Here is a 15895-nt window from a genome sequence, read left to right on the forward strand (position 1 = left end):
TACTTTCTGTCCCTGTGACTTTGACTCCTCCAGGGGCGTCTGCTGAGTGGAATCACGCGGTGTTTGTCTTAGGACTGGCTCGTCTCCCTCGGCAGAGCGTCCTCAACGTTCATGCGCGTGGCAGCAGGTGTCGGCATTCCCTTCCTTTTAAAGGCTGAGTAATGTTCCCCAGTGTGCACGGACCACATTTGCTTATGCACGTATCCATCAATGGGCAGGGACAGCGGGGGACGCTCTCCTTATTCATTTATTATAAATAATGCTGCTGTGAACGTGGGGTACAGACGCCCCTTGGAGCCTCCGCTTTCGGTCCTCTGGGCTTGTGCCCGGAAGGGGAGTGCTGGGCCACGTGGGCGTCCGTGTTTGATTTTCTGGGACCTGCCTCCCTGTCTCCCGCCCCGGCTGCCGCGTCTCACTCTCCACCCTTCCACCCGTGTTTTGCTGTTTTTTTGACTCTGGGCGTCCCAGGGGTGCTGCGGCCCCTCGGTGGGGCCCTGGTTTGCTTGCACCTCTTCATCTGCTCACTGGCCGCGAGTGTGTCTTCTCCAGACAAACGTCTGAAGGTCAAGCCCTGGGCTCCTGTGAACCCGGCCGTCCTTGCGGCTGAGTCTGAGGCTCCCTCTTTATTCTGGATCTGGTCCCTTGTCGGAGGCGTGCTCGGCAGGAACTGCTCCCATTGCTGGCGGCCTTTTCTCTCCGTGGCCGCCCGGCCGCCCATCAGAGGCGTTGCAGACGCCCGCCCTCGCCAGCGCAAAGACAGACGCCGGTGGCCGCGGGTACGCACCAGCAGCCCGGAGCACCCCGGATGCGAGACCGCTGACCGCGCTGCGGGCGGGCGGGCACCACAGAGGCGCGGTCCTCCGGCGTCTAGAGCTGCCATGTGGCGCGCGCCGGAAGCGGCCCTGCGGCCGGAAGTGGGCCTAGAGCGCCGCGGGCCCGAGATGAAGCCGGCCGTGGACGAGATGTTCCCCGAGGGCGCCGGGCCGTACGTGGACCTGGACGAGGTGGCACGGGCCCGGTGGGAGTCTCCGAGCGTGGGGAGCGGGGAAGAGGGAGCGGAAGGGCGGTGTCCTGGTGCGCGGGTCCCGGGGAGGGGAGGCCGGGCGGGTGGGCGATGGGCACGGCTCCCAGGCTCCCTGCCCCGCGGAGAGCAAATCCCGGCTTCTCCGAGCTTCTGGTGAAAGGCGGCCACCGACCGCGGCGGGAAGTGTGTGCCCTAGCCCGGGGGACCAGGAGGCGCAGCCTGGGGGTTGAGTGCCTGCTGGGTGCCCCCAAAGCCCCCGGGAACACACTCGTGGTGAAAGGAGTTGCGTTTGCTGCTCTTCGATGGCGGCAGCACCCCGTGGGGGCCCGCGGTGCGTCTCCAGAGCGCGGGTGGGGAATCACCTCGTGTGGGATTTGAGCTAGCGTTCGGGGATTTGGGGGAAGAAAGTGGGCTTTGCTGCGCCTTGGAAGCGAGGGTAATTTTCCGACTGGGCCTCTTAATCTGAACTAGAATGAGGGAAGACTGGAGCAGCCGTCATTCCTGCCGTAGCGGAAAAGGGGATGTCTGCTATTTATGTGCTTTGCGTAGTGGCCTCGTTCTTTTTAATGATACAGGATGATGCAGTCGTCTTGGGATTTTTTTTGGTCTCTGTTGTGTTCACAGAGTGACCGTGTCTGATGTGAGCGTTCTGAGATGGTTTATGGTCAGCAGGAGAGCACCACAGCCTAGCTCAGAGTGATAGGCCAGCTTCTGCATGTCAGGGCCTCATGTGCTCTTTCTCAAAGCTTAGGGGATACAGAGGTGGTCAGAGGCAGCCCTTGTGCCTGTGGAGGTAATAACATGGCAGAGAGGCTGATTGCAAATACCAGGTGTCATAGAAATCCGAAGGCGCACCGACGGATGGGCCCTCAGGCCTTTGAGGGGCCTCAGCAAAGGTGCAGCTGAGGAGTCGACTCTGTGGCTAAATGGTGGGGGACACAGTGGTTTTTGCCAGGTAGGCGGGGTTGAAGGCCCAGCAGGAACAGAGTCCTGGGTTGGGGGGGATGCCCACTGGCTCATGTCGTTTAACATGGTTGAGCGTGCAGTGCCAGAGAGAGGGGAGACAGTGGGCAGGGACCAGATCATGAAACCATCTGGAATCACGCTAAGCGGGTGGCTCTGTGCACCCCACTCCTGAAGCACTTCCACTAAACCCAGGCCTCTCAGTCCTGCTTTAAAGTCACAGCCCTAGGCGATGTGGAGCCCCTCGAGGGCTTTACAGTGGGGAGTGAGAGGCTCTGACTTGCTCTGTAGGGTGGCGGTGTTTAGGGGTGAGAGGGTAGGAAAATGGCAGCAGGGAGAACAGGACAGTTGAAGAGGGTGTGAATGAGGCAGATGGAGGTAGGGGCAAGCTCAGCCCAGTGTTTAAGTGGTGGAATGCGCAAGGCTTACTGTGGTGTTGGGGACAGGGAGGGAGGCTGAGAAGCCAGGGGAGGAGGCTGAGCGTCCTGGCTTTTCTGAGAGTGTCTGTGAAAGGGAACAAGGGCATGCAGCTACGTGGGGATGAGGGCAAGGTTGAGCCAGTGGCCTTGTGAATGCTGGGGCCAGGGCAGCAGCAGGACCTGTGGCCAGCTGTCCAGGGTGCTGCTGTCAGAGGAATCTGCTCCTGCTGTCACCAGGTGACTCTAAACATGATCCAAAATCCTGAGGGCTTCAGATTGCCCAGCTTGTGTTGTGACATGGTTTTTCCACTGCCGTGGAGTTGTGGCAGTGGACGGTCCATGATGGCAGCCGGCACCAGAACCTCAGAGGCAGAGCAGGTCAGTTTCCTCGGGGAAGTGGTTTCATTCCCAGAAGAGAGCGGGAAGGGATCCTGAGCGGAGTTGATGGGCTCGGTTTCACGTGTTTGTGGCCTCTGTGGCAATGTCCGGGGGGGATTGGAAACCTCTCCTTGAGGGTTACAGTGAAGTAGTGGTGCTTAGAGCAGTGGTAGGTTTCTAATTTTTAAAGGCAGAGAGGAATCAAGGAACACAAGCCCTTGAGAGACCTTAAAAATAATTCCTTTGAATTTCTCCCTCCCCCTCCGCCCATACATATTCCTCCTTTGTCTGGAACTAAAATGTTGACTCCAGCTTGAGCCTGTTTCCCCTCACCCATCTTCCTTTTCTGTGGGGGTGGCGGACACTGCAATGCACGGATCACCTGTTCTTTTGGAAAACGCAGCTGACATAACCTTGCCTTTCCATTCCCCAGGCGGGAGGCAGCACCGGGCTCTTGATGGACTTGGCAGCCAATGAAAAGGCCGTTCATGCAGACTTTTTTAATGGTAAGGATGCTTGGAATGGGATGCCAGATTTAATCTGAATATTTCTTCTGTAGGTTAAGGCAGTGGAGCAACTTGGTGACATAAGTAATTTGGATCATAAGGTGGTAGAGCCCCTGCGCTCCTCTCAGAATGCAGTGCAGTCTCTATGGAGCGATGACATGGGCTGCGGCCACTGGCAGGCAGCCTTATTTTTCAGGAGAAAAGTGGCATGAAATTGTTCCCAGCTTGCAGCCCAGTAGTTGAGTTTGAGCTCTGGCATGTGTGTTACACGTGCCTGCAGACACCTCAGACTGTAGCTGGGTCTGGCCCCTTGCCTCAGGCACGGCCATAGGAACCCTGTCTGGCTCCCTGTCTCTGCCCTCTCCGGGTAGCCGATTTCCTCTCCCAGCCCACCTGTGTTTGCCTGCCTGGGTTCTCGTGCCCTCAGCTGCTTTTGCAGAGGGACAGCCACACTCCAGCTCTTGCCCAGCTCTGAAATCAGGACGCAGGATGCGTTTCCCTCTTGATTTAAGGGTTTCAGTGCTAGTTACCTAAAACATGGGTAAACCAAATAAAACATTGGTAAACCAAATAAACAATGAAAAGCAAACTTTCTGTAAGATCATCACACCTGCTAGAGGGGATATTTCTCTCATTCTCTTCTGATTTCTTCAGGCCTTGTTCCTCTAGTTTATATTAACCTTTACTAAGGGTTCAAATAATAAACAAGATAGGTTTCTTACTCCAGAGAGTGAGGTGGCATTTTCCATCCTGTTTTAACGCATGGTGCTGGCCTCTACAGAAAGCTCTTGTTACCAGTTCACAGCTAGGATGTGACCTTACCACATCGGTTTCTAACTTACCGGAGACCCCCTGCCATCCCGAGTCCCTGCTGCTTTATCAGGCTGACTGTCAGCCAGCCATTGCCTGAGGGGAGCGGCCAAGCTGCTGAGTTGGGGTGCAGGCTTTCCCAGGGTGCCTGGCCATGCCCCGAGGCAGCATTCTTGCTGCTACCAACTGGAGTCAGAACTGGGGCAGGTGACATTTGAGACCAGCCTGGAGGACTGAAGAGCATTTCTTTCCATTCTTTATGCCAGAGTGAGGTGGGAGAAGGGTGTTGCCTTGAGAGGGAACAAATTGTGCAAAACTGCAGAGTGCTCTCTAGGGCTGCTCTGCGAAAACACCAGCTCACCAGGGCGACTGTGAAGCTTCTCCACGTGGGCAGGACTGGGCAGTGGCTAATGCTGGCACAATGCACTTGCATTTTGATGATCTCCTTCAAAGTCCCATTTATCCTCTGCCAGCCCATGGGTGAGAGGCGATTGCTGTGTTCTAGTGTTTGAGTTCACATGGGTTCCAGAGTCAGTCCCTGAATCCTGATGGGAAAGCATCTCTGAGAGGGACCCAGGCCTGACCCGTCAGGTGAGCACCCAGCAGCCTGAGCATTGTGGGCGTGTGTCTACCTTTGAGCCACGGCTGGTTAGGGAGGGAACGCGGGAGAGCTCTGTGTCCCCTGCCTGCCCACCCACTGAGTTCACAAAGCACTTACTGTCCCGTCAGGTTGTGACAACCCCATGTGTTCAAGGAGCCATTTACTTTGAGAGACCTGTAGGCTGTGGATGGGGCTTCTGCTAAGTCCTTTTTACTCATCAAGCAGATGGGTTTTGCTGGGCAGTTATCCCCTGGGCACCGGGGTTCTGGCCATGAACGAGACTCACTCCCTTCCCTTGCCGTGTCTTACAAAATTGTGGGTCCAGACAAGTCAGCAGGCAGGGGCTGGACTGTGACAAGAGCCCTGGCAAAGCGTGGACGGTATTATTTCCAGAGCACAGCAGAGGGAGGTTTCTCCAGAGGGGGCAGCAGAGCAGAGGTTGGAAGGGGTGGAGTCAGCCGGGCCTGGGACTGCGCAAAAGTGCTCTGAATGGCAGAACCACACACAGCAGTCGGGAGGCAGTGAGGATATGGGGGTGCGTCAGTGTGGCTGGGGAGAGCCGTGACCCTCTGAGTGGCCAGAGATGCCTCAGGGACGCCACCCTCCCCAGGAAGGCTGGATGGCGTGGCGCCAGCAGGCTCCTGCCTCTTCACTCTGTCTCACCCTCCAGGAGTGGAACCTCCTCTTTCTAGTTCATAATTCATCCTGCACATTTTCAGTGCACAGTACTTGTGGGTGGGCTCCTAGTTTTACTTTCTTCTCCTGTTGTGAAAGTAATGATTGCCTGTAGTAGGGAATTTAGAAAACTAAACAGAAGGACGAAATCTTTCCTGGGGGCCTGATTTTGATCACCCAAAGCAGTGCACTACACGTTTGCTGCGTTTTTTCTGGCGGGAGCGGGCCTTAGCGGGTGTTTCTCAGGCTTGAGTATCATTCACACTGCCTTACTGGAGGCTTCACCTTTCTGCAGCTCAGTCCAGCTTTCTCATTCTCACAGTGGCAGCCGGCCGGTTTCCCTCTGCTCTAAAGGACCCAGCACGGGCCTCCCAGCTTCATCTCTCCCTGGCCCTGGCAGCGAGGGCAGCATCTTGGGCGCCGTGCACTCATGGGTGCAGACATGACACTGATGTGTCCTGAGTGCTGAGTTATGGCTGTGCAGTGGTGTCTGTGGGACCCAGAACAGCCCAGCAAGCATTTTCTTAGGATTGTCTTTTAAATGAAAGCAAGAAAGCACTCTAGCCAACACTCTCCCCTTGGACTGTGTGTATGAGTCCTGGTTGGCTGAGACTAAAAGTCTGTTACGGGAAAAGTCTTTTATTTCATTAGATCATTGACGATTATCTCTGTATTTTGGACGACCACATAATTCATTTTGAAGTGATTTCTTCAGCTCTTACCCTTGTATGTGTAAATACATGGTTTTGCTTATTTCTCTAGATTTTGAAGATCTTTTCGATGATGATGACATCCAGTGAGAGATGACTTCTGGCTGCAGGCGGGGCCAGGCCCTTGGTACAGAGTCGCAGTGTGAGCCTGCGCAGGACAGTTTCAGGTGGTTTTAAAGAACACTTGGAAATCCCTTGAATTGAGGACCTGGTTAACCAAGAAAGATAAGAATGTTCTTCACCACCTAGATGAGGCTGTTCGTCTCTGAACATGACCAGGTTGTGTCCTCACTGCAATTAAAAGAAAGCAACGTCACATGCAGAGTGATCTCTTCTTGCACTTTTGAGTGAGTGTTGCAGTCCCTAAAAGTCTGTGTGTGTGTCATGCATGTGTCAGCTGAGAGAACCATGGTTGTCTGCTGGCAAATACCGGGTGTTACGGTGCTGTATGTGCTAGACCAGGAGGCAGTGCGGGCTGAGCACAGCTGGGCCTGCTGATGGCCACTGGGAGGACCTTGCCCTGGGGCCACCCCTCCGCTGCGTGGGCAGTTCGCACCGTGTGTGTCTGTCAGCACAGCGGGCCCTATGCTGTCCTCTGGCTGCCACGCCAGGGCCGCTGCCCCACAAACTCGAGGCTTAAGGATGACAGGAGGCGCCTTCTACGCCTGGAAAGCACGTTGGTCCGTTTCAGAGGAGAGTGTAACACCCGTGTGGGGAGAGGGGTTTTGTTTCCTGTAGGCCCAGCTCGGTGATTGATGATGGCTGTAAAACAGTGACGTTGCTGTTTCATGCCCGTCTCGCAGTGAAGAGTGTTCCTCCGACCAGGGGTGCCCAGGCCCAGGACTTCAGCAGTTCCCAGTTCCAGTTAAAGCCCCTCAGTGGATGAGGGACCTGCTGTCCCCGCTACTGAGAAGCCGCTGAAGGGTGTCGCCTTGTCATGTTTACGGAAGAGACATTTGTACTGGAGGCCAGGTGAGATTTTAAGCAGAACGGAATGTCAGCCCTGCCTCATTTTCTTGTGAGTGGTGAGTAGATTTCCACCCTGTCATCCTGATGGAGCTCCTATCCTTTGTTGGGTCTCAGCAGCTGGGGACTGCCCGGGACAAGTTAGCAGTCCTCCCTGGTTCCTGTGCTGCAGCGAGGGCAGCCAGAGCACAGGGCGCGTGGGAAGGCAGGAGAGTGGACTGCGGTGTCAGAAGACCCTCAGTTGGAAGCTCTGCACTGGGCTGTACATGGAGGCTGCCACTTTGTTTCTGAGATCCACGTGGCTTATCTGCAGGCCAGGAGCAGGGTTTCCAGCGGCCAGGCTGCATGCCATCTGCACTTTGAGAGGGCGGAGTTTCTCAGTGCTGTGTTCTTGTGGTTCATTCATGAGAGTCGTGTTCACAGTTTCTTAAGTGGATTCCTCAGAGCAGGCATAGAGGGCTCTGTGGGGAACAACTACGTATTTGGTGAATTCTGTTGTATCAGGTGGTTACCCCGCAGATCCCCTCCGCTGAGGTTTATCGCAGCCCCACAGGGCCTGCAATACACAGTGGTGAGGGCTGTGGCTACAGCTCAGGCTGGCCAGTGGCAAACACCACTGCCAACGAGCTGCAGGCTGCTGCTGAATCAGTTCCTTTCCTTGGAGGGCTGGGCACAGTGGCTCACTCCGGTAATCCAGGCTCTTTGGGAGGCTGAGGTGGGAGGATCACCTGAGGCCAAGAGTTTGAGACCAGCCTGGGCAACAGAATAAGACTCCCCTTTCTATAAAAAAATTAGCTGAGCATGGTGGCACGTGCCTATAGTCCTAGCTATTTGGGAGGCTGGGGCAGGAGGATCACTTCAGCCCAGCAGTTCAGTGAGCTGTGATCGCACCACTGCACTCCAGCCTGGGCCAGAGAAACCCTGTCTCTAAACAAAACTAAAAATGTTTATTTGGGCCTCTGTTTCCTCATTGGTGAATGGGGATATCAGCCTCTGGCCTTCAGCAGGAAGGAACGATCCCAGGTGAAGAAGACAGCTGCTGCACAGGAACTCAGGCAGAGTGGAGATTGGCACACCCCTTCTAGACCAAGGCCTGTGAGCCCCAGGCGCTCCTGTGTGGGCCGCAGAATTTCAGGCTCGTCTGGTCCAAGCCGCTTTGTGAACAGCATCTGCACGTGTGTGCATGTTAGTGTCTTCTGCTCATGTTTAGACCCCTGTGGGCTCTAGGAGGCCTCCCTTTGTCTTCACAGAATCCTTGCAGCTTCCTCAATACCATGAGGCCACGAGCACTGCCACGTGTTTTTCTTCCTCATCTCCCCGTGACTCGGCTGTCACTGTGAGGCTGTCAGGAACGGTGATCACCCGGGTGATCAGACTGCAGCTGACTGGCCCAGCCATGCCCACTCCCGTGCAAAACTCCAGCCTTTGTCAGTGACGTGTCATCACCTACACTGACAAAGACATGTATTTTCTGTTTTTACACCTGATCACCTTAATCACAGAGACCTCTATACTGATCCCTGCCGCCCTGAGAAAGCTGCTGGGGGACTGCAGGCTCAACTGCCAGCCAGATACCGCACTTGAGCAAGGCAGCACAGCTCTGCGGGGAATGCCTGCCTGCTCCTTGGAGCAGAATCAGCCGAGGGCGAGGGAGTCTTCTGGGGTCTTGGAGAAGACTCTTCCATGAGAAAAGAAGGAAGCCCTGTCCATTAAAATCCATACAAGAGAGGAATTTGTTGGAAGGCTCACAAAAGGACGGCTGGCCCCAGGGCTCAAAGATCCCTGGACTCAACCACTTCCTGTTTCTGCCCGCCCACTGGCTTCATGGGCCTAGAAAATCTTTCTCCACAGCAGTTTCTTTCTCCACCGTGGTTCCAGCAGTTTCCGTATTACATCTCCGGTAACACGCCTCCCGGGGTGGTGAAGGGGACTGTGTCCCAAGGGAAAGGTTTGAGGAAGGCCTGTGATTGGCCCACCTTCCGGAAGCCATGTGCTTTGCCGCATCCAGCCCTGGGTCAGCATCCGGGCTCTCAGTATGTCTTTGAGGTGTTGTCTTGGCTACACAGTGCAGGTTTTGTGTGAATAATCGTTACCTCCAATTAGTCCCAAAATACTACTCTTAAGTATGTCTTGAATGGCTTTTAATGGTTCCTGGGTGATTTTTGAGGCGGCATGAGTGGCCTGCCATCAGAACTGGCTGTCACTTGGGGGCAGTGAATCCAGGGAGGGTTGCTCAGCTGGCTGGGCGACTGTGCTTAAGGGATGCCTGGTCCCTTTGTCAAGGTGTTCAGCAGGCTTTTGTTACATGTAAATAAGCAACAACAGAGGGACTTTGAAAATGACCGAATCCTGGGCTCCTTTGGAGAGGAAAGCCACCCAGAGAGTGCTGAGCCTGCGTGGCTCATAGGTGGTGCCTCACCGTGGAAGAGGCATGGGGTCTCTCAGATCTCTCCTGTACGGATGCTGATCCCACTCATGAAGGCTCCACCACCATGACCTAATCACCCTCCAGAGGTCCTACCTCCTAACACCATCACCTGTGGGTGGGGGGTGAGGATTTAACATGAATTTTGGGGGAACACAAATTTCTGGACAGTAGCACCTTAGAATTGGAGGGTGAGCAGACGTGGCCCGATGTGGGCAGTGCCACACCACCAAAAGGCAGGAGGCTCAACACATCTGGGATGCACTACCTGGTCAGGAAAGTGTGTGTGTGTGAGAGAGAGACTGGTTAACAGGGGCCCTGGGGATCGACCTGAGCCCACCTGCCTCTGGGTGGTCTGGAATTTCCCTGTGCCTGAGCTTGTGAAGTGGGGTCACAATGACACTGGGTGGGGGTCGGCGAGCTCCTATGGGAAATGCTCTGAAATGCTCCGGCAGCACCCTGCAGGGTAGTCCAAGCGCTGCCTGAGTATTCGCTGTTAATTATTATTAGCAAATCTGTGTGTCACAGGAACCCTGTGTCCTTGTACTTGGCCTTCCCCGTCTGTCCTAAGTTCCTGTACCTTGTAGAAATGCTTGTCTTCTCATTGGACAGAGTGACTTGTCCCAGGTGACTCGGAATTCCAGAGGCAAACATACCAGACCTCATTCTAGTGTCACGAGCTTCCTTCTGTTCCTCCAGAGATGGTGAACTAAACGGGAGACAAGTAGCAGCTTTGGACAGAGTGTTTGAGAGAGCACAGGCCATGAGCAAGGGGCGGAAGCGCTTATGTTTACCAGATGCATAGAACTTTCCCTACGTGGCATGAGCAAAGCAACAAGTGAGGGAGAAATGGACACAGGACACATAAGAAACACAGTTTACGGAAGAACCAATCCAAGTGGCTGGGAAGTTAGCTAGAGGTGCTCAGACCCACAAGAAGCAGGCGAGAGGTCAACTAAGACAGCACAGTATCAGTTTCCACTCACTGGAGTGGTAGACGTTTTAAGAGTGAGGAGTAACCATCCATTGCTGGTGGAGAAGGGAAGAAGACAGCACAGCCATGTATAAATGTAAGGTAGGATGCAGAGGTGTATGTTTCTGACATTTGCATAAACATCAGATAACCGTTGTGTTCGTGTGTGTGCAGAGATACGTGCTTTTTAGAAGAGTGTCCATGTGGCGTATGCCCCTATCTATATGCACCCAACATCAGAGCACCTACCTAGAGTCCTGTGTCGCTTAGCGACGGTGGTCCCTTCTGAGAAATGCCTCATTCGGTGATCCCGTCATTGTTCCAACGTCACGGAGTGACTGACACAAACCTAGATGGTTTAGCCTGCCGCACACCTAGGCTGGGTGCTGGAGCCTGTTGCTCTAGTACACACTGCACACCTCGTGACTGTGCTAAATCCTGTAGACAACAGGAACACAACGCTGACCATTTGTGTGTGGTGAGACAAAGTATCAAACCTAAGGAGCCCTCTTTGTTCATTTCTGCTTGCCAGCACCGTTTCACAGAGCCCCTGCGTTCAGTGCTCCAAAGATGCTTTGAAGGCAAAACAGGGCAGAGCACACGCCACCCCCACATCTCCCGCCTGAGTCACTGCGTTCCTTGTCTTTCCTGCACAAGATAACGCCTGTGAGTTAGTGATTGTGCCTGTGGAATCTACAACCTGATGTCCTCCTGCACAAACCTTGATGTGATTCTGCTCTCAGGTAACTTCTGAGCGGGTTCGACGTGACTGTCCTGAACCCCACCACCTGCATCTCTGCAGTGAGCTGGCACCCTGTGCGGGGCAGTCGAACAGGACCTCGCGAAGGGGCCACTCGCAGGCTGGAGGACTCGATCTGGAGCCCTCAGAAAGACTTCTGAGTAACACTAGTTTAAATGCCTTCAAAGCTTGACTGCTTTTCTTCCATCAACAGTATCTAAACATATCTAAGCATAGAAAAGGAATGGTTAAAAGGTGCTGTTATAATCTGATGAAGCCACTGGTGCATGTGCCGTCTATTTTTGCCCAAAGTGGCATTATGTGGGGCATGACTGTAAAGCAAACATGGACAGATCCAAGGGGAGAAATAGCAACACTGCAATATGGGAGACTCCAGAACCCACTACAGTCACGGACAGACCATCCGGACGGAAAGTCGATGAGGAAACGGCCGACTTACACAGTGCTGCAGACCCAGCGGACCGGACGTTGTCCCCCCAACCTGTGTGCTCTGCCACCAGCCCGTTTAGGCAATATGGTAACGGTGAGGAAACCGAAGATCCACAAGGAAGTGGGGTTTGCAGCATGTTTTCCATACGACAAAAAACATGGAAACGAAATGAATGCTTATTCATGAAAGAGGAAATTATGGTGCGTCCCTACCACGGGGTCCCGCACCTACTGGGCAGAGTGTCCCTGCCACGGGGTCCCGCACCTACCGGGCAGAGCATCCCTGCCACGGGGTCCTGTATCCACCGGGCAGAGCGTCCCTGCCATGGGGTCCCACACCCTCTGGGCAAAGCGTCCCTGCCACGGGGTCCCACACCCACCGGGCAGAGCGTCCCTGCCACGGGGTCCCGCACCCACCGGGCAGAGCGTCCCTGCCACGAGGGCCCGCACCCACTGGGCAGAGCGTCCCTACCACGGGGTCCCACACCCACTGGGCAGAGCGTCCCTGCCATGGGGTCCCACACCCTCTGGGCAGAGTGTCTCTGCCGTGGAGTCCTGCACCCACTGGACAGAGGGGCTGGAGTTTTAACCGTTGATGTAGAGGGGATTCCACAAGGCCACGTGGCTGGGAAATGTGGGATACAGAGAGGTAGGTGTTGCGTATTCATACCTATTTACATACACCTAAAATCGACATTTTGTGAGTGTGCATAGATAGACACTTTTTAGAGGACTGTAATTGTGGCATGTGCATCAGTCTGTATAAAACGCCACACACTTGCACTGTGCGGCTCACCTAGGCCCACAGACCCTGATCACACCCCGTGCATATGATCATACACGTATGTATGTGTATGTGAATGTTTCCTGAAAGACTGTGCCTACAGCGCTGTGGGGAAGGCCGAACACTAAGGCTGCTGTGAGAACCCATTGTAAAGCACAAGGGCAGGGCAGGTGCTTGGGGTGGGTGCAGGCCCTGGCCCCACTCTGGAGGGGTCTGGGGGAGTGTGGATGGAGAACCTTGGGAGGCTGCACATCCTTGTGCATCCTGCACAGTCCCGATGGAGGGGAGGGGCCGTCTGGGGTGGGCAAGGGACCCGAGCATCAGTGAGGGGCTGGGCGGAGGGTGCCACTTAGATGGCTTTTCTCCCCAGACCTGGGGACTGCCCCCAGTGGGGATCCCTCTCCATTTCCTTAGGCTCCCTGTTTGCAGCTGAAGCAGAGAAGGAAAGCCTGGCCTTCAAGGCCCAGGGCTGTTCATCAGCACAGGCCTGAAAAGAGGGGCCGACTGCAGGCTCAGTCCTCTGAGCTGGAGGAAGCCTTGCTGGTGTCAGGGCCCCAGTGGGGCCTGCAGAGGGGCAGTTTGCCTAGAGAATGAGTGCGCCTGCTGGTCTGGAAACAGGCTGGTCTCGGCTGGAATCTGCCCTGGACATCAGTGCTTTCTGCTCAACTGAGCATTGCATAAGAATTGCATACATCATGGCAATATAGATATGAATGTATACAATTTGGAGGTCTCTGGTGGATCTGCAGATTGAGGCTTCCTGCAGGGCAGGAGGCCTGGGTGATTTGTTCCAGCCAGCAGTCCTTGGGTGGTGTGGTGGGTGTGTTTTGTTTTTTATTTTTTTCCCCTTTGGCCATTTTAACTTTATCCTGTCGCTTGGCAGGCTCACCTCTGTGTCCCCAACTGTGCCCAGTACAGCTAAGGAAATGTTGAAGGCACCTGCTAGCCCTCTTACTGAGGCAGGAAAACCGCCAACCTTGCCATGAAAATAACATTTGGAACGGTTCGTTCTTTTTTTTATTTATTTAGTATCCTGCCAGTGATCATAACAATCTCAAAGATGCCATTCATTGCAAGCCAGCGTTGAGCCCAGCATTCAGATTCTATCATTTCATCCTCAGAAAGTTCCCAAGACGTGCCTGGTGTGCTGGCTTTGCCGATAAACAAACGGAAGCTCCCTGCAGCACAGTGACTCCTGCAGCCTGGCCTGGCCGTGTGAGGAAGGACAGGGTGGGGCTGACAGCAGCAGTGCAGTGCGGGCCTGTGCAGGAAGCAGGAGCTCAGCTCCCAGGTCTGCCCTCTCGAGGTGTGACCTGGAGCAAGTTATCACACTTTTTTTTTGGCCTGGGTTTTCCATTTGCATAAATGAGGATTATGACAATACCTACCTCAAAACATTAAAAATGCCTGCTCGGCCAAAACTACAGGAGTGAAGGAACAGACTGGTGGGATCTGCACAGTACAGGAATCTGACAGAGGACTCACTTTGTTCAGAACATGTTGCCTGTAACAGGAGTTCCCGTACAACAACAATAAAAACATGCACAGACTAATGAAAAGGTGGGCCAAATGCATTTGATTGATAACTCATTTAGAAATGAATGTATGCAAATGATCAGGAAGCACCTTCAAAGGATGGCAATACCCTCACTCATCAGAGAAATGCAAATCAAAACTGCAGTGAGGCACGGCTTCACATTTCTGTCCGCAGCGAAAGTCTAAGATGAAGATGACAGCACTGAATGTCATCAGGGATGTGGAGTCTCTCCTAGTACGGTGGCCGTGGGTGGGGGTGTAAAAGGATCTGACCACACCGGGGGAAAGTTTGGCAGTTTCCTAAGTGAAACCTGTATCTACCCTATGGAACACCCCTCCCCAGTGAAACCCGTATCTATCCTGTGGAACACCTCTCCCCAGCTTCCACTTTTAGGTACTTGCCTAGGAAAAATGGATGCATATGTGTGTGCGCGTGCACACACACACACACATACACACACACAGATGTGTCCGATAATGCCCAGCAGCCTTATTCATCATAGCTCCACACTGGACACCAAAACAGAATATAGAGTCCAGAAATAAACTCACACACTCTTGGTCAGATGAATTGCAACAAAGGGGCTAAGGAAATTCAATTGGAAGAACTAGATATCCGTGTGGAAATATAAAATGATCCCCAGTGCTGACCTTACGCTGTACATACATGTTAATTTGAAGTGGATCATAGATGTAAAGCTACGTAACTTTTAGAAAAAAAAAGCATGGGAGCAAATCTTCAGAGCCTTGCAGAAAGCAAAGGCTTTGGGAATCAACAATGTGAACATCGAAAACAAAGGGAGAAAAAAATTAGATTCCATCAAAATTAAAAACTTCTCTTTAAAAAGCACTTAATAAAATGGAAAGGCAAACCACAGATTGGGAGAATATATTTTAATACATATATGTGACCATATAGAGAACTCTCAAAACTCTGTCAGAAGACAAGCATCTCCCCTTCGAATTGGCCAAACGTTGAATAGACACTGTACCAACGAAGATGTACAGATGGCCAGTCAACACGTAACAAGATACTCCACGTCAAAACTCATCACAGAAACACCAACGCCACACTGCAGTGCGACACCTACTATTACACACCCGCCAGGCTAGCTAGAATTTAGAAAGTCCAACAATCCTAAATGCTGAGGAGTACATGAAGCTGTTGTAACTGATACACTACTGGTGGAAGTGTAGATTGTACAGCCGCTTTGGAAAAGCATTTACCAGGTTCCTACAAAGTCAAACATACACTTACAGTATGACCTAGCAATTTCACTTCGTGGCATTTATTGAAGAGAAATAAAAACGTATGTCACAAAAAATCTTGTACACAATGTTCATAGCAACTTTATCCATAATATACAGAAACTGAAAAAAAACCTGGTGGTCAAATGTCCATCAGCAGATAGAATGTACAAATAAAGTGTAGTATATCCATCCAATGGAACAGTACACAGCAATAAATAAGTTAGCTACTGATGCAAATGTCAACATGGATGATTCTCAGAAATGTGATCTCAGCAAAATATACCAGACACAGGGGGCCCAGAGGTAAGGGAATGGAGTCAATGATAATTATTCTTCAGTCTTAAAAGTCTAATGATTTTTTTTTCTTTGGCTAGGCTTCAGACTTGGTTGAGACCTGTCACTTCCCTCTTCTTTCTGATTTGTCCCTTTTGGGATGTGGATCTTTGTCCTATGCTTCTCCAACCACAGTATTTTGGAAGCAGGTAATGCGTTTGGTTTTATAGCAGGAGAGGAATTTAGCTTCATAGTAAATCATACTTTGATTCTTACGTATACCTGACATAGACTATATTTATGTAAACTTTTGGACTTAGGGTGTATGTTAGAATTGGTTAAGCTTTTGAGACTGTTTGGATGGGGTTCATATATTTGGAATATAAGAAGGACATCAGTTTCCAAATGGCAA

General features: G+C 52.7%; 1 protein-coding gene across 1 annotated transcript; it reads left to right on the forward strand.

Moving 5' to 3' along the window:
• Nucleotides 1–402: 402 nt before the first annotated feature.
• COPS9 (COP9 signalosome subunit 9) lies at nt 403–15075 on the forward strand. Its single transcript, XM_033229640.1, is given in 7 exon segments — nt 403–1004; nt 3218–3290; nt 6139–6172; nt 7170–7292; nt 10177–10225; nt 10228–10350; nt 10353–15075. Coding segments are annotated over 7 exon segments (732 nt in total). The 5' UTR covers nt 403–878; the 3' UTR covers nt 10557–15075.
• Nucleotides 15076–15895: the final 820 nt, after the last annotated feature.

The sequence above is a fragment of the Trachypithecus francoisi genome, unplaced genomic scaffold (genome assembly GCF_009764315.1).
Source record: "Trachypithecus francoisi isolate TF-2019V2 unplaced genomic scaffold, Tfra_2.0 Lachesis_group13, whole genome shotgun sequence".
NCBI classification, from domain to species: domain Eukaryota; kingdom Metazoa; phylum Chordata; class Mammalia; order Primates; family Cercopithecidae; genus Trachypithecus; species Trachypithecus francoisi.